General features: G+C 45.1%; 2 protein-coding genes across 2 annotated transcripts in view; one reads left to right on the top strand and one right to left on the bottom strand.

Moving 5' to 3' along the window:
* Positions 1 to 3,183, bottom strand: part of GSTO1 (glutathione S-transferase omega 1) — a 10,647-nt gene extending 7,464 nt beyond the window's left edge. Inside the window, exons 1-2 of the mRNA XM_006021301.3 lie at positions 3,048 to 3,183; positions 887 to 995 (exon numbers count right to left, since the gene is read on the bottom strand). Coding sequence (XP_006021363.1) covers positions 887 to 995; positions 3,048 to 3,156 — 218 coding nt within the window. The 5' untranslated portion in view covers positions 3,157 to 3,183. The remainder of the gene's footprint in view (positions 1 to 886; positions 996 to 3,047) is intronic.
* Positions 3,184 to 6,849: 3,666 nt separating this feature from the next.
* The window catches only part of CFAP43 (cilia and flagella associated protein 43), a 64,641-nt gene continuing 55,117 nt past the window's right edge, over positions 6,850 to 16,373 (top strand). Inside the window, exons 1-4 of the mRNA XM_025201221.1 lie at positions 6,850 to 6,940; positions 7,066 to 7,319; positions 11,611 to 11,707; positions 14,381 to 14,549. Of these exons, the coding sequence (XP_025057006.1) occupies positions 6,873 to 6,940; positions 7,066 to 7,319; positions 11,611 to 11,707; positions 14,381 to 14,549 (588 nt within the window). The 5' untranslated portion in view covers positions 6,850 to 6,872. The remainder of the gene's footprint in view (positions 6,941 to 7,065; positions 7,320 to 11,610; positions 11,708 to 14,380; positions 14,550 to 16,373) is intronic.

The raw sequence follows: 16,373 nt of genomic DNA, 5'->3' as shown, positions 1-16,373 counted from the left end.
CCTGCTGAGATAAAAACTATTTTCTAGTTGTGAACTTTGTCACATTACTTTGCCCGTTGTAAATCAGAATTATCTTATCTCAAGAAGGAGTCTTGTTAGGATTAGTGCTTACAAAACTGTTTCAGAAAAAGAAACAAACTGCACCTGTACATTTCCTATGGAAAAAAAGGTACGAACACCCATGATTAGCATAAGTGAGCACATCTACATGTGTGCTTTACTGCAGAGTAGACCAATTTGCTCTGCAGTAAAGTATCACAATCTACATGTGCACCACTATTAGGCCGGAGTAGACTAATTTACTCTGCTGTCGGATAGTCCTGTTAGAACCAAGTACTATCCTATGGCGGAGTAAATTAGCACAATTAAACGGATGTGTAGACACTGCACCTGGATTTGTTTACTAATTACAAATTAGTTTATTGAGACACATTAATTGCACGTGTAGAAAGAAAGAAAAAAAAAGGTGTTAGCTTTGAGTTTTCAGTTCGCTCATCTGGTCTTCAATACAGTCAATTTAACTAATGACTCTTGTTTGGATGAAACTTTCACACATCAGCAGAAGGCACAATAATCATTTAAACAAAGAGAGGAACCTTTGCAATAACAGAAGAGGACAAAGAGATCAGCTGAAAGGGAGGTCAGCCCTCCAGAATATTTTGACTAATTTTTGAAAATTTCTTGGAATTGAAGGTCATGCCCATTTGAATAGTCACCCATGGCTGGCCCAAGATTAAGCTTGGTAGACAGTCCAGAACACTGTAACTAAAGCAATTTAAAAGAAAATAAAAAAACCCCTACAGACCACACCAGAAATGGCTTCAGTCTCCACCACTCGTGTGTCCTTGACACACGAGGACCCTTAAGATAAAGCACCCAGTCTTACTTAATGCCTTTGGCTTTCAGGACGAGACGGGTTCGCTCTGCAAAGGGACAGAAGCGCATGCTGTAGAGACGGATCAGTCCCTCTGGGACGGGGCCTGGAGCGGCACTTCCTGGAAGAGAACAATGCTGCTCTGGTTATTCAAGGCTCACACACCTTCATCTGAAAAGCTCTTACGCTTTCCCCTAACAGGGATAAAAAGAAACCCAGACATGGGCCAAGGGTGGGAAGTGGCATGTGTGTGTAACAAGGGGAGCTGGTTGTAGCCACGCTGGCCTAAGGACTTAGGCAGAAAAGTTCTTTGGGTAAATGTGATATCTTTTATTAGACCACTTGAATAGTTGGAAAAATTGTTCTTTGCCAGCTTTTGGGTGCAAACACCCTTCTTCAGGCACAGGGAGAGTCTGCTGCTGTGTTGTGTTCTCCTGGGTGGAATAGAAGCCAATATTGCCTCTCCCCCTGCCTGAAGAAGGGTGCTTGTGCCCGAAAGCTTGCAGAGAACAATTTTTCCAAATGTTTAGTTGATCTCATAAAAGATATCACATCTACCCAAAGAACCTGGTCCACCTGTGTGTGTTTACTAGAACCTGGGAGCAAGAGCTGCTCTTAGGGGACTTGGTGTCGTAGGGTAACAGGGCTTGTGGGAGCCTGTCTTGCCCTCTTAATTAGCCCATTCCTTAGGGAGCAGGTGCCAGGGGAATAAGGGCTCTATTAAGGTGGCAAAGCCCTGCAGAAGCAGCTGAGTGCCAGGATGCAGCCTTCATGGAGACAGGGGTCCCCTGCCTGCCCCAGGGACCACCTCCTTGCAGACCAAGGCAGGGCCAGAGGCTAACACGGTCCTGCCCTGCTGGCAGGGGCAACACAACCCCGGGCTTCAGACACACCAGAGCACAGAACCTTTCTGGGACATAGACCCAAACGCACTGCCCCTGGAGAGGGGCACCCACGTCCGGACAGATGCAACCACAGATCTGGGGCAAGGGGATGGGTCTGCAGCCTCCCCCCGCAGCTCTGCGGAGATGGGGTTGCACAGGAGAGACGGAAGACCTGCCCCGCAGAGGGCAGGGGCAAGGGATCGCCTGCACCGGTGAAGATACAGACAGACCGTGGACTCATGCTGCAATGCAACCCTCCAAGTGGGGGGTAGGGAGGGTTGCACCCACCACTCTGTAGAGATGCTAAGACAGTGCAATGCCATGCAATGCAATATATACCATGCAATGTCATATATACCATAGATTAGATTTCATAGCTTTCTAGGGTCGGAAGGGACCTACCTATGCAATGCCACACCATGCAATGCAATATATATACCATGCCATGCCGTGCCGTATAACGCAATGCAATATATACCATGCCATGCCATACAATGCAATATATGCAATGCAAGGCAATATATATATATTTATACCATGCAATATATACCATGCCATGCCGTATAACGCAATGCAATGCCATATAATGCAATATATATACCATGCCATGCTGTATAACACAATGCAATATATACCATGCCATGCCATACAATGCAATATATGCAATGCAAGGCAATATATATATATTTATACCATGCAATATATACCATGCCATGCCGTATAACGCAATGCAATGCCATATAATGCAATATATATACCATGCCATGCTGTATAACACAATGCAATATATACCATGCCATGCCATACAATGCAATATATGCAATGCAAGGCAATATATATATATTTATACCATGCAATATATACCATGCCATGCCGTATAACGCAATGCAATGCCATATAATGCAATATATATACCATGCCATGCTGTATAACACAATGCAATATATACCATGCCATGCCATACAATGCAATATATGCAATGCAAGGCAATATATATATATTTATACCATGCAATATATACCATGCCATGCCGTATAACGCAATGCAATGCCATACAATGCAATATATATACCATGCCACGCTGTGCTGTATAACGCAATGCAATATATACCATGCCATGTCATACAATGCAATATATGCAATGCAAGGCCGGGCCGTGTCGGGCCGGGCCACACAGCACAATGCAGCCCACTTGCTGCTCTCCCCGCCCTGACCCGGGCAGCGATGCACCCTTGGCCGCGCAGAGCTGCTCAGGAGCGAGGCAGACAGAGCCCGGCCGCGGCACTCACCCTTCCCCAAGCTCCGGGACATTTCCCCGGCCATCTCCAGCGCTGCTGCCCCGGGGACTGAGCGCGGTACCGCCTCCTTCCGTAGCAGCCGAGGTGCCTCCCCTCGCATGCAGCGGCCAGTGAAAGAGGAAGGAGGAGCAGCCTTTCCTTGGCTCCTGGGTGGAGGCTGCGAGGCGCAGATGCAGCCCCCGCCCCCGGGGCAGGCAGTGGGGGAGCAGCCTCCTCCAGCAGAGCATGCTTCCCATGCATAGGGGACCCCCATTCCTGTGCTGGAGGCACAGGGGCAGGATGGTGCTGGGAGGCACTGTGGTACAGAGCCAGGAGCCTAGGGGCTTGGGCTCTGCCCCTAGTTCTGCCATTAAATCCCTGGGACGGCTTCCATCACCTCTCCATGGCTCTGCGTCTCCACCTGGACACCGGTTTCCCAGCGGCAAGCTGGTTTGAAATCACAGAATAATAGAAAATGTGGGTGGGAAGGGACTTCAGGAGGTCACATCTAGTCCTGCTCCAAGCAGGACCAGCCCCAACTACATCATCCCAGCCTAGGCTTTGACTACCTGGGTCCTTGGAAGAAGGATGTTTCCCAGCACTGAACGTCAACCCCATGTTGGCTCTGCATTAATGGGGATGATCTTGGGACAAGACTGTCCCACTTCAGGAGCTCAGCGCGTGTAATGCACACCTGTGTTGAGCTGGTCCCTTAGACAAGCGAGATGGGCAAGGTGCAGGGTGGTCTTACTGGCCCAGCGTGTCCAGGTGGGAGAGAGAGGGGACGGGATGTGGGTGTTCAGAGCCTCTGTCAGCTCTGGGAAACAAATAGTCGTGGTTCAAGCCGAGTCCCGAATGGTTTGTCTGGGATGGTTGGATTGCACCAGCCCTCCGCGCAGGGGATACCACTGATGCTATCTGCAGCCTTGGATGCTGATAGAGGTCTCTGCTTCGTGGTAAAAATAGAGACCTGAAGCTCAACTATTGAGGGGGGCACAGTGGATCTGGGGTGGGCTTCCTTAGATCGTAGCTTGGCAAATACATGCAGATGCATGCTGAGTAAACCAGGTGCAGATGTGAGCTGCAGCAGAACAAGGGTGTAGGCAGATCAACAGAGAAAACTGGGTAAAACAAGGCAGCACAAAGTGACATGACTCCAATCACGGTAACCTCATTTTTTCTGTTCTGTCAGGGTAGGCACTTGCAAGGGGCAGGAAGATTGTACCTGGCCTTGCTGTGCGTGCACAATACAAGCAGGGGAGGGGATGAGAAGCCATCCTTTTATACCAGGTAGCACTGCAGTCCCCCCTGAATGCTCCCACTGGGGCAACCAGTGAAAGCTTATGTTTGTAAGCCAGTCTAGGCCTTGGGTGTGCCTCCTGGGGAGTTTTTTGTCTCCTGACATCCCTTTGTTTCATTTTCCCATTGACCTGGCCCTCAGTCATAGCACGGTGCCACACAACTTCATCTGCTGTGGATCAAAGAGCAGGAAAGGCAGGTATTAGTGAAGGGATCTGTATCAGCTCAGAGAGCAGAAACTTCTGGGATCCTTTACTACCATCGTTTGAATCCTACAGTTCACGTTCAAAAACCTGCCTGCATTTTTTCGCTAAGTCATTGCTGTTTAGTTATCTAACTTCTCTTGTCCATCAGCCGTGTTCCAGCAAGAGGGTGCGGTGCGTGCTGCCCAGGCATGCCGAGTCCAAGGCAAACACAAGCCAGGCACGAGCTGTTCCTTGTCCCGGGACCTCCTGCATTCACATGGAGGATTTTCAGCCACCGTCTACCTCAATTACCAAAGCAATTGCGTTAGGGGACGTATTTGTTCTTTGGGTGCTGCCATTTAGCCTGTCTCTACCTTCCAGGCTGAGGGTTAAATATGGAAGTACTGTATTACTTATGGCTGTGGAAGTAGGGATTCACTTGAATGATTTCACTTGGCCTGTTGAATGCTGATGGGTGAAGTAATTAGCAAGGACACAGGCAGCCTGATCACTTCCAGGATGAAATATAAAGGGCAAGTAGGAATCTGAATGCACAGGGGAATAGCATGAAATCTGTATATTGATATAGCCACTACCCAGCAGCTTGGAAGATGGCATCTAATACTGGCCACCTGTGGAAGTGGAATATATGTGAAGCACTGCATAACCGAGGGCTGCTTTAACCATCATAGCTTCAAGTGTATAACACCTAGCCAATTCCTTGATGAAATCTCCATAGGGGGAACCCAGATCTTCATCCCATGGGGGTATATGCAGCCTGCTGAGTGATCTACATTTTCATGACGCTCGGTATAAGGTGTAGGTTTGTCCTGCTGACTTTGACCAGAATTTCCACTCTTCCCACCGCAATTGCACAGTGCTGTGGGTGCATCTCGTGCAACTGGCCCTCGGTCTTCTAGGGGTCTCTGAGCACTTCTGTAATACAGATAGAGAATACTAAAAAAAGGAAGAAAAACAAACAAGCCCCAAGCCCTATCAAACTAATCCATCAACTTCTCCCTCTAGGAAAGAATCAGAAAGAGATTGTTATGGTTACTCCTGTTTTTACAAGACTGGGTTGGCTTTTAATGCTATAAGGATGGAAAGACATAAATACAAAGGTTGCAGATCTACACGTGTTGTAACTCCTCTACTTTTGAGTGGCTCATTTTTCAGCAGCTGTCGCTGTCCGAAATGTGCCAGACCAGATCTCTCCTAGATACACTATCTCATGAAAAGGAGAATAACTATAAGAGAAGCCGTGCAATTATCTTGGTAGGTGACTGACACTCTAAATCCCTCTTTGAATGAGCAAGGGAGCGAGCGGCTGTGCGCTGGCATGGTTGCAGGAAGAAATGCTAAGCTTTCTCCGAGCCCTAGCTACCTCTCTGCTCAGGGGGAAGCTATCCAGTTTCTGGAGGAAGCAAGAATAACTGAACCTGTTAAAACAGCTGGGGGGAGGTGTAGGGCAGCAATCCTCAACTTTTTTTAGACTGGAGGTACTCAGTCAGACTCAAGCAAAATGCCAGCTCTTAACTTTCCCTCAACAAAAGAAACAATAGAACAATTCTCCTGCTGCAAAAAACCGCCCCCAAAACTCCAAAAGGCCACAACAGGACAGATTTAATTCGCAAAAAGATTCACCGTGTGAGTTGCGCGGGTGTGTGGCACCCCTAAATACTGCAGATCACCCCCCAGGCACCCTGGAAAGGATCTCATAGGACCCCAGAGTGATGCAGCGCTCCCCAAAGTTGGGACTCCCTGGTGTAGGAGGAATTGCACGTTCTTCCCTCCAGCTGTGGGAGTGGGATTAAAAATAATAAAAGTTAAAAATTAAAAAAGAAAAAAATCACTATTTAATCTTCTTTACTTTTCATTCCATCCAGGAAGCGCACACACCAACTGCTGACACTTCCTTAGCCTGACGAAGGGTTTTTTAACCCAAAAGCTTGCTTAATCACTATTCTCCAATTTTGGGGTTGCTCTCATAAAAGGTATCAAATTCACCCAAGGAACCTTGTCTGACTATTTAATCAATTGATTGCTAAAATCCTTAGGTCCCCTCACTATAGTGGCTCTTAGGAAGCAAGGAGGGCTCAGGAAGGGGTATCTTCAGCCCAAATGGCTGCACACCCCACCCCCATCACAGCCTGAAGGGGAGAGACAGACTCCAGGCAAGAGAACCCCCACGCTGGCCCTTTAAAACCCTCCCGGCCTCTCATTGGTTCCCGGGAGTGCGGGCGGAACCAATCATCAGCTCGCTTAGTCGGCGGGCTAGGTGGAAGCCTCTCGCTAGCCAATAGCGGAGCGCGTTGTTGTTTCTAGGCGACCGAGGTAAACGGCCCAGGCGGCCATGGAGCCGAGCGGCGTGGATGAGGCGGGCCGGCTCCTCACAGCCGCGGCGGCGCGTATGGAAGTGAGGTGAGGTGCGGGGCCGGGCCGTGACTCCAGGGTGGGCCTTTGGTTTATGCAAAGAGGTGATATTACTTTTACAATAAACGCAGTGTTAACACCGTTGTTGAACGCCCGATTGTTTTTCTCCCAAGATGGGTTCAAGGATTCCCGAGCAGGAACGTGGGTTTCGTCAACCACGAGACCATTTGCTACCCCTGCGGCAATTACATTCTTTTTGTTGACGTCGAAACCAAGAAGAAGACAGTGCTGCCGTGTCCGAGCGGCAGCGTGGGAGCCTTCGCCGTGAACGGAGCCAGCGGAGTGGTGGCTTTCTCCGACCAGAAGCTCAACCCCGTCATTTATATCTACACTTTTCCAGGACTGATTAACTGGAGAGAATTAAAAGGTAACTGCCGGTTTTAGGGACAGAGGTAGGGCTGGAAGCCATGTCTAGTAGAGATTTTTTAAATTTTTATTATGCATTTTCTACTTCAGGAACAGCTTTGTGTTCTGAAAAAAATATTTTATCTAACCAAGGGCATAGAGTAGGTTGTTTAGGCTGGGGGAGATCGCTTGTTGCTTAGTTGTTTAATTGCTGACCTCGCTAGAGGAAAAGCTGTATCAACAAAGTTCTGGAGCTGGAAGGGGGGTTACTTGGGAGGGAGCTGGAAGGGGGGTTACTTGCTGGGCTTGCTACACATTTCATCACATCAGCAAGTTTAACCTGTTACGTAGCTATATAAGGCAGACGCCCACTGGGGTGGGTGTGCTTGCTTTGCGAACGATTGCCAAGCACCACTTTCTGCGCAGGAAATAAAGGTTAAGTTGGATCCTTCACCCCTGTGTGTTTATTGGCACAAGCGCACCGGGCACGAACTCACTGTCCTTTGGGGACAACACCGGGAGTCGCCTTCTCTGTCCTTATGCTAATATTACATCGCGAGCACCGGAAAGGTGTTCCCATGAGGTGAGACCCCTATTAAAGTAGTGTAGAAAGCAGAAGTTGGTTTAGATTGGTTCTCAGTCGTTTAATTGCTGGCTACATAACTTTGGTCTTTTAAACTGAATTTGACGCTTGAAGAATGACGTCGGTCTTCCCTCACAAGACTGGATTTCAAACTGAATTCAGCACCTGAAGAATGACGTCGGTCTTCCCTCACAAGACTGGATTTCAAACTGAATTCAGCACCTGAAGAATGACGTCGGTCTTCCCTCACAAGACTGGATTTCAAACTGAATTCAGCACCTGAAGAATGACGTCGGTCTTCCCTCACAAGACTGGATTTCAAACTGAATTCAGCACCTGAAGAATGACGTCGGTCTTCCCTCACAAGACTGGATTTCAAACTGAATTCAGCACCTGAAGAATGACGTCGGTCTTCCCTCACAAGACTGGATTTCAAACTGAATTCAGCACCTGAAGAATGACGTCGGTCTTCCCTCACAAGACTGGATTTCAAACTGAATTCAGCACCTGAAGAATGACGTCGGTCTTCCCTCACAAGACTGGATTTCAAACTGAATTCAGCACCTGAAGAATGACGTCGGTCTTCCCTCACAAGACTGGATTTCAAACTGAATTCAGCACCTGAAGAATGACGTCGGTCTTCCCTCACAAGACTGGATTTCAAACTGAATTCAGCACCTGAAGAATGACGTCGGTCTTCCCTCACAAGACTGGATTTCAAACTGAATTCAGCACCTGAAGAATGACGTCGGTCTTCCCTCACAAGACTGGATTTCAAACTGAATTCAGCACCTGAAGAATGACGTCGGTCTTCCCTCACAAGACTGGATTTCAAACTGAATTCAGCACCTGAAGAATGACGTCGGTCTTCCCTCACAAGACTGGATTTCAAACTGAATTCAGCACCTGAAGAATGACGTCGGTCTTCCCTCACAAGACTGGATTTCAAACTGAATTCAGCACCTGAAGAATGACGTCGGTCTTCCCTCACAAGACTGGATTTCAAACTGAATTCAGCACCTGAAGAATGACGTCGGTCTTCCCTCACAAGACTGGATTTCAAACTGAATTCAGCACCTGAAGAATGACGTCGGTCTTCCCTCACAAGACTGGATTTCAAACTGAATTCAGCACCTGAAGAATGACGTCGGTCTTCCCTCACAAGACTGGATTTCAAACTGAATTCAGCACCTGAAGAATGACGTCGGTCTTCCCTCACAAGACTGGATTTCAAACTGAATTCAGCACCTGAAGAATGACGTCGGTCTTCCCTCACAAGACTGGATTTCAAACTGAATTCAGCACCTGAAGAATGACGTCGGTCTTCCCTCACAAGACTGGATTTCAAACTGAATTCAGCACCTGAAGAATGACGTCGGTCTTCCCTCACAAGACTGGATTTCAAACTGAATTCAGCACCTGAAGAATGACGTCGGTCTTCCCTCACAAGACTGGATTTCAAACTGAATTCAGCACCTGAAGAATGACGTCGGTCTTCCCTCACAAGACTGGATTTCAAACTGAATTCAGCACCTGAAGAATGACGTCGGTCTTCCCTCACAAGACTGGATTTCAAACTGAATTCGACGCTTGAAGAATGACGTTGGTCTTCCCTCGCAAGACTGGATTTCAAACTGAATTCAGCACCTGAAGAATGACGTCGGTCTTCCCTCGCAAGACTGGATTTCAAACTGAATTCAGCACCTGAAGAATGACGTCGGTCTTCCCTCGCAAGACTGGATTTCAAACTGAATTCAGCACCTGAAGAATGACGTCGGTCTTCCCTCGCAAGACTGGATTTCAAACTGAATTCAGCACCTGAAGAATGACGTCGGTCTTCCCTCGCAAGACTGGATTTCAAACTGAATTCAGCACCTGAAGAATGACGTCGGTCTTCCCTCGCAAGACTGGATTTCAAACTGAATTCAGCACCTGAAGAATGACGTCGGTCTTCCCTCGCAAGACTGGATTTCAAACTGAATTCAGCACCTGAAGAATGACGTCGGTCTTCCCTCGCAAGACTGGATTTCAAACTGAATTCAGCACCTGAAGAATGACGTCGGTCTTCCCTCGCAAGACTGGATTTCAAACTGAATTCAGCACCTGAAGAATGACGTCGGTCTTCCCTCGCAAGACTGGATTTCAAACTGAATTCAGCACCTGAAGAATGACGTCGGTCTTCCCTCGCAAGACTGGATTTCAAACTGAATTCAGCACCTGAAGAATGACGTCGGTCTTCCCTCGCAAGACTGGATTTCAAACTGAATTCAGCACCTGAAGAATGACGTCGGTCTTCCCTCGCAAGACTGGATTTCAAACTGAATTCAGCACCTGAAGAATGACGTCGGTCTTCCCTCGCAAGACTGGATTTCAAACTGAATTCAGCACCTGAAGAATGACGTCGGTCTTCCCTCGCAAGACTGGATTTCAAACTGAATTCAGCACCTGAAGAATGACGTCGGTCTTCCCTCGCAAGACTGGATTTCAAACTGAATTCAGCACCTGAAGAATGACGTCGGTCTTCCCTCGCAAGACTGGATTTCAAACTGAATTCAGCACCTGAAGAATGACGTCGGTCTTCCCTCGCAAGACTGGATTTCAAACTGAATTCAGCACCTGAAGAATGACGTCGGTCTTCCCTCGCAAGACTGGATTTCAAACTGAATTCAGCACCTGAAGAATGACGTCGGTCTTCCCTCACAAGACTGGATTTCAAACTGAATTTGACGCTTGAAGAATGACGTCGGTCTTCCCTCACAAGACTGGATTTTAAACACTAGAAATAAGATCGGGTCAACAAAATCCGTCGAAAGACAAAAGTGCCTTTCTCAAATTATTAGGAAGGTGTCTTCACTAAAAAAAGAAAACACCGCAGCCTAAAGACTCTTCTTTAAACCGGGTGTGCAGTGCACAGATGCAAGTCATCAATAATATGAGAGGAAAAATTTATAGCCCGGGTAAGAAAGAGGGAATCTGACAACGAGCGTTTCTAACGTAAGAACATAGAAGGTTTCATATTGCATTATACCACCGGTCCATGTAGCCTAGTATCCTGCCTCCAACAGCAGTAAGTAGTAGGTGGTTTAGAGGGAGAGTATATGAACAGAGCACATGGGAATGGTGTTGCTGAGAGAGAAGGGGCAAAATGGAATTATATTAAAGGAAAATACAGACTGAATAAGAGAAACATTTCCTACCAGAGTTATTAGACTAGGTAGTCTCCCAAGGAAAGTGGTGGAAGCCCCATCATCTAAGACCTCTGAGATGAGGGAGGACAGAAATTTCCTGTGGTTCAAAAGTTCAAAGCCTGGAGGTTCAATTTATTTACTTGTCCATGCCACAGTCTTCCTGTCTACCCTTGATTAAGTCAGTTTCTGAATTTTGGTGTGCCACAGTTTCTCCATCTGTAAAATATTTCTTCTCTGCTTCATGGAGAAGTCCATGTATGAACCAAACTTCACAAAGCACTTGAGATGCATGGAGAGTAAGCACTATAGAAGTCCAAAGCATTATTAAAATAGATGGAAACCCCCCACCTTTTTTTTTTTTTAAGAACTCATTATGACAATTGTCTTTATGTGGTCACAACACAGTGAGCGAGCAGGAATAGATCAAACATCAAACCTGTGGCACGGATGGAACAAAGCATTAGAATTAGATCCATGACTGTCCAAGGTGAACATGTGAAGTCCATGTCCACTGTGAAGTCTTTCTTATTTTTATATTCTAGGTCAAGCTCAGCTAGACTACACCTTACTCGCGTTCAGTTACATGGGTCCTTACCTGGCCAGTTATTCGTCAGTTCCAGAATTTGCCCTTTCAATCTGGTAAGTGTCAGACACATTTCTTTAATGCTGAGTACAAGCCATGAAAATGAGCCACGGGCAGCAAGTTAACTATCTGATCAGTCTTGGAAACTGAATAGAGGTAATAGTGATAAGAAGGTGGTCTGTTAGCTGAGCATAGTGCTGGTAGCTGGGAACCACTAAGTTCTGACACTGACTATCTGTGTGGTCTTGGGTACATCATTTAACTCTTATTAGGTTAATCACTGCAAAATGTGGATAATAAATCCTAAGAATCTGAGGCTCATGTAAGGCTTAATTAGTTAAAATGTGTAAAGCAGATTGAAGACACAAAGTGCTAAATATCTGTTTTCCCTTGAGAATACTTGGCACTCCTGTTGAGTCTCTTAAGAATGCCTACTGTTTCTCTTTAACACATCCCCCCTCTTGATGCCTTATGCTGCAGTTTCCAGCTGGGATTGGGGATGTTTGCATAGAGACACCATGTGCACCTTGTTTGCTGCTCAGTTTTACAGACATCTTGGCCTGTGAAAGAGTGGGTTGGGAATATGGAGGCTGCTGCCACCTCTAGAACTTGAGTAAATAAAACACTGTAGCCAGTTCTCGGTGCCTGATGGAGAATAAAAACATTCAGCAAGTACTGTGCCTGTGCATAGCAGCCCAGAAATTAGGTTTAAATGTACTTCACAGCTGATAAAATGTGTCAGCCAAACAAGAGAGTCTGCCCTGAAGAGCTTACAATCTAAAATATCAGAGGTGGTTAGCCATGTTAGTCAGAGGTCAAGCAGCGGGTAAGACAGAGTGGCACCTTGGAGACTAACTGGTTCAGAGAGGCATGAGGTAACAACTCAGTTCATCAGCTGCATCTAGCAAAGTAGGCTGTTACCTATGAAAACTCAGTTTATAAGGTGCTACCCTAACTTACCTTCTACCAGTTTAAAGCTGCAAATAGTCACTATTCAGAACAAAATTAACATGCGTGACCCAGTGTATCTCTATGCACATTTAAAACTTCCACCAGTTCAAAAGATTCCCCTCACCAAGAAACATTCCATATCTTTAAAACAGCGAATGCCACTGGAAAGGGTGAAACATATTGAAGTTATCCAAATTTCCAAGACCACCCACACTGCAAGCCTATTCATGAGCAAAGCAATCACAATGAATGTGATTTCAGGAATGGAATGATTTACAATTCAAGTTTAAAATAATTTATTATGAACTCAAGATATTCTTACAATACTAGGGCTTGATTCTGCAATCATTTTCTCACAGATGCCTGAAACTCATTGCAGGATCAGGGCTTTCATCTATGCTGTCTGATTACAGTGCACATTTATTATAGAAATAGCATCTTTGCAGGATGAAAAACAGCAGAATATGTAGTATTGTTCTTCCGTGATTGCAATATGCTATTTGCACAATGTCTGTATTTTATGCACTATAGTCCTTGCATTGTTTGCTGTGCACAGATAAAAGAAATGTTTTGGAAGTTAACTCAGGCTTGAAGTATAGAAAGCCTATGGATAATAAAAGCTGCTTTTCATGGGAGATATTTTATCCCTAGATCTGTCTTCTGTTTTGTTCAAAGCAATGGCTCATTGCCAGATTCTTTTTCAGATGCATGCAATATATCATTTCAGATCTTAATAAATTAACCACTTTAAAAAGATCTTGTCACTGCTTGCTCTATATGAGTTCAGAACATAATGGCAGATCTTTAGGGAGAGACCTACATTGACTTTTTATGTCAGAATTTCAGCTTATAACTTATTAATGGAAGATACTAAACATATGTGAAGACTTGTGCCTTTTTTGTTGCAGGGTGCTATTAATATTAACCATTGTCTTGCTTCCTGATAGGTGCCTGTGAGTGAATTTATCACAAACTATTCCAGCAGGATTATGCTAAATCCAATTATAGCAGCATGTATACACTACAATACTTATTCATTCCAACCTTTGTGGTACATAATACAGCAATAATTCTATCTCCAGATTCCGGTGGCATGCTTTATCATTAGCTTTAAATTGTAAATGTTCAGTATGTTGCAATCAAATATATTGTTCAGGATATTACAAAATAATGCTTATAGTTCTCCTCCAACAAGTATAAGCAGCTTCAGGGTTAGCATATAAAAATAAATCTTTTCTTTTTAATAATAATTGTAGCATTTTTCAATCCCAAGTCTCAAGCTTGTAAGCTTTATATATCCTATCCCTATTTTATAAAGAGGAAAACTGAAGCACAGAAATGGGGGTAGGGAAGTGACTTGTCCAGGGCAACACAAGGAATCATTGGCAGGGCCAGGAACAACACCTGTGTCTCCTGCCTTTTGTCTAATGTCATGTTACAGAATATAATATAAATAAATTAAATCTAAATTGGCTTTGCATGGCACCTCTTTCAGAAGTGTCTGTTTTCAATGCTTGTGTGATTATATATTCCTAGTAGCAATGATATTCACTGTATATGTGAATAATTATTCAGTATCTCTTTTCATTCCCATCAAGTGGAATCAACCCAATTAACTATAGAACGTGTTTGTCAGTGACAAAGGGCCTGACTCCTGAGAGGTGTTGGACATCTTTTATCCCCAGGAACGTCTAGCAGGACCAACCTCAAATGGCTGGTCTGAATTTCTTGAGATATTTAATACATTCGTTTTTTTTCTTTTCTTCTCTTTCTTGAAGGAACTGGCAAGAAAATGTTCTTCTGTGCAGCAAATCCCAGTTGGGTATGACAGCAACCTCCTTGAGCTTTAATCCTCTGAGCTGGCACCAATTGTGTATGTCCAGTGAGAGTTCCATCACTATCTGGAATATTGAAAGGAGTGATGAAGAGCATCATCTCAAACCAAAGTAAAGGACAGTCCTGCCAGGCTAAAAGAAAATTTCTGAGGCAGCTTTATTTCAGTGCCTAGAGCCTGTGACCTCTTGTTTTCAGTGGGGTGTCAAAGATAGAGACTGTGGGTTGGATCCAGCCTGCAGAGCCCCATCATCCATCCCCTGGTGCTACCTGTGGGTCTCAGAGTTGACCCACATGCCACATATAGCGTGTGCCTGACTGGCCACACAGGGCTTGGGACTGTACCGCAGATAGTGCCTGCTCCAGTCAGCTGGGGATTCAGGTTGCACGTGGTGCCGTATGGGAACGATTGGGGACTGTGTTGTGTGTGGTGCCTGCCCTAGCTGGTCCAGGACAGGTGCTGCATGGGTCCTGGGCTGGCTGGAGTTGGGTGTCTGCTCCAGTCAGTTCAGAATGGGTGCTGCCTACACCATGGGTCCTGCACCACCTGTGCTGGATCTGGCATGGGAGCAGTGAAATTTGTGAGCCTGACTAATGGACTGGCTGTGTGCCACTCATCCAGCCTGCAGGGCCAGAAAAGTTTGACACCCTTGGTTTACAAAGAATCTGGATCTAATTAAGATTAACTGACAACCACTTAAGTCGCATCCAGTATAAATCTCCCTATTGGCTTATGTGCACAATGGTAGCAGTCTCCACCAAAAGGCATAGATCTGAATTGGAGGAGAGGCTAGACTTCCTTCCCAGTCCTGCAAGTGGTTCTGTGATAGCTCAACCAAGGGCATTGCAAGGGAGTTCACTCTGCTGCTGTTGCCTGAGTTTACTGTGACTGGAGAGTTTTTTTTCAAATGAAGACCATCTGGTGAATGAAATGTATCTATTTTAGAGTGTAACTGTAGTCACAAATAGGCTCTGCTGAAAAACTACTTAGAGTCTCATGTCTGTTTTCTTTGTGGTTTCCATATTCTGTGCGAGCAGTGCACAGGTCCAAAGATACTTTTACTATCACTGTAATTCACTGAGCATTGCAAGCTTAGAGATCATCTACCTAAATAGGTTTACTGCTTTAATTATGCTGATGTAATGATGGTTATATCTAGTTCCAGTTGGGAACTGAAATAAGCTGTCGGATGCCAGGTATCTTTCTGTTAGTATAATTGCACTTATACCAGGGCTTTTAACAACAGAACTAAATAAGCAGAATATCAGAATTATACTGATAAAAACTATAAGTAGGATTTGAAAATCTAGCTGGGTTCTTTCTGTCTTTTATCATTATGGTGTCCACATGAAAATATGTTGCTGTACTTCTTGTTCTCTCTCTTCATTCCAGTCTTCAGGGGCTGGCCTTGGCTTGAGGAATCTTTTTATTTATCAATTTTTACATAAAATTGCACTGAGTCATAAATCAGCATGTTCCTTAAGCTACACATATACCCACTCCTCTGCATTTAATATTCTGACACTAACTGAATCCCAGCCAGAATGCAACCAGGAAATGCTTCTCCTTAGAGCATTTTTCATTTTTAAAGCATTGTACACACAATAATAGGGATGTTTTGAAGATTGCTAGTTAGATAGGTATCTATTATTAACTCCTATTTACAGAACAGTTATTTGCCCAAGACGAGAAGGATTTGATACCAAGAGTAGATATTGGGCTAGAATGTGAAAGTTCAAATGACTGTTATTTACAATATTAATGAAACCATACATGTTGTGTAAAATGGTTATTTACAGCTGCATCTCTTTGTAATAAAATGAAGTCTTTTCTACTAGGACAGTAGCTTAGGATCAGTGTCTCCTTGCTTTGTATCAGCATTTACTATTAATAAGTGCTTCCTTCATTCATGTGCTATTCCTCTTCTTTCTTCTTCT

Source organism: Alligator sinensis, unplaced genomic scaffold (genome assembly GCF_000455745.1).
Source record: "Alligator sinensis unplaced genomic scaffold, ASM45574v1 scaffold61_1, whole genome shotgun sequence".
Taxonomy (NCBI): Eukaryota; Metazoa; Chordata; order Crocodylia; family Alligatoridae; genus Alligator; species Alligator sinensis.
Note: the sequence above shows the minus strand (reverse complement) of the source record. Positions and strands in the feature narration are given on the sequence as shown.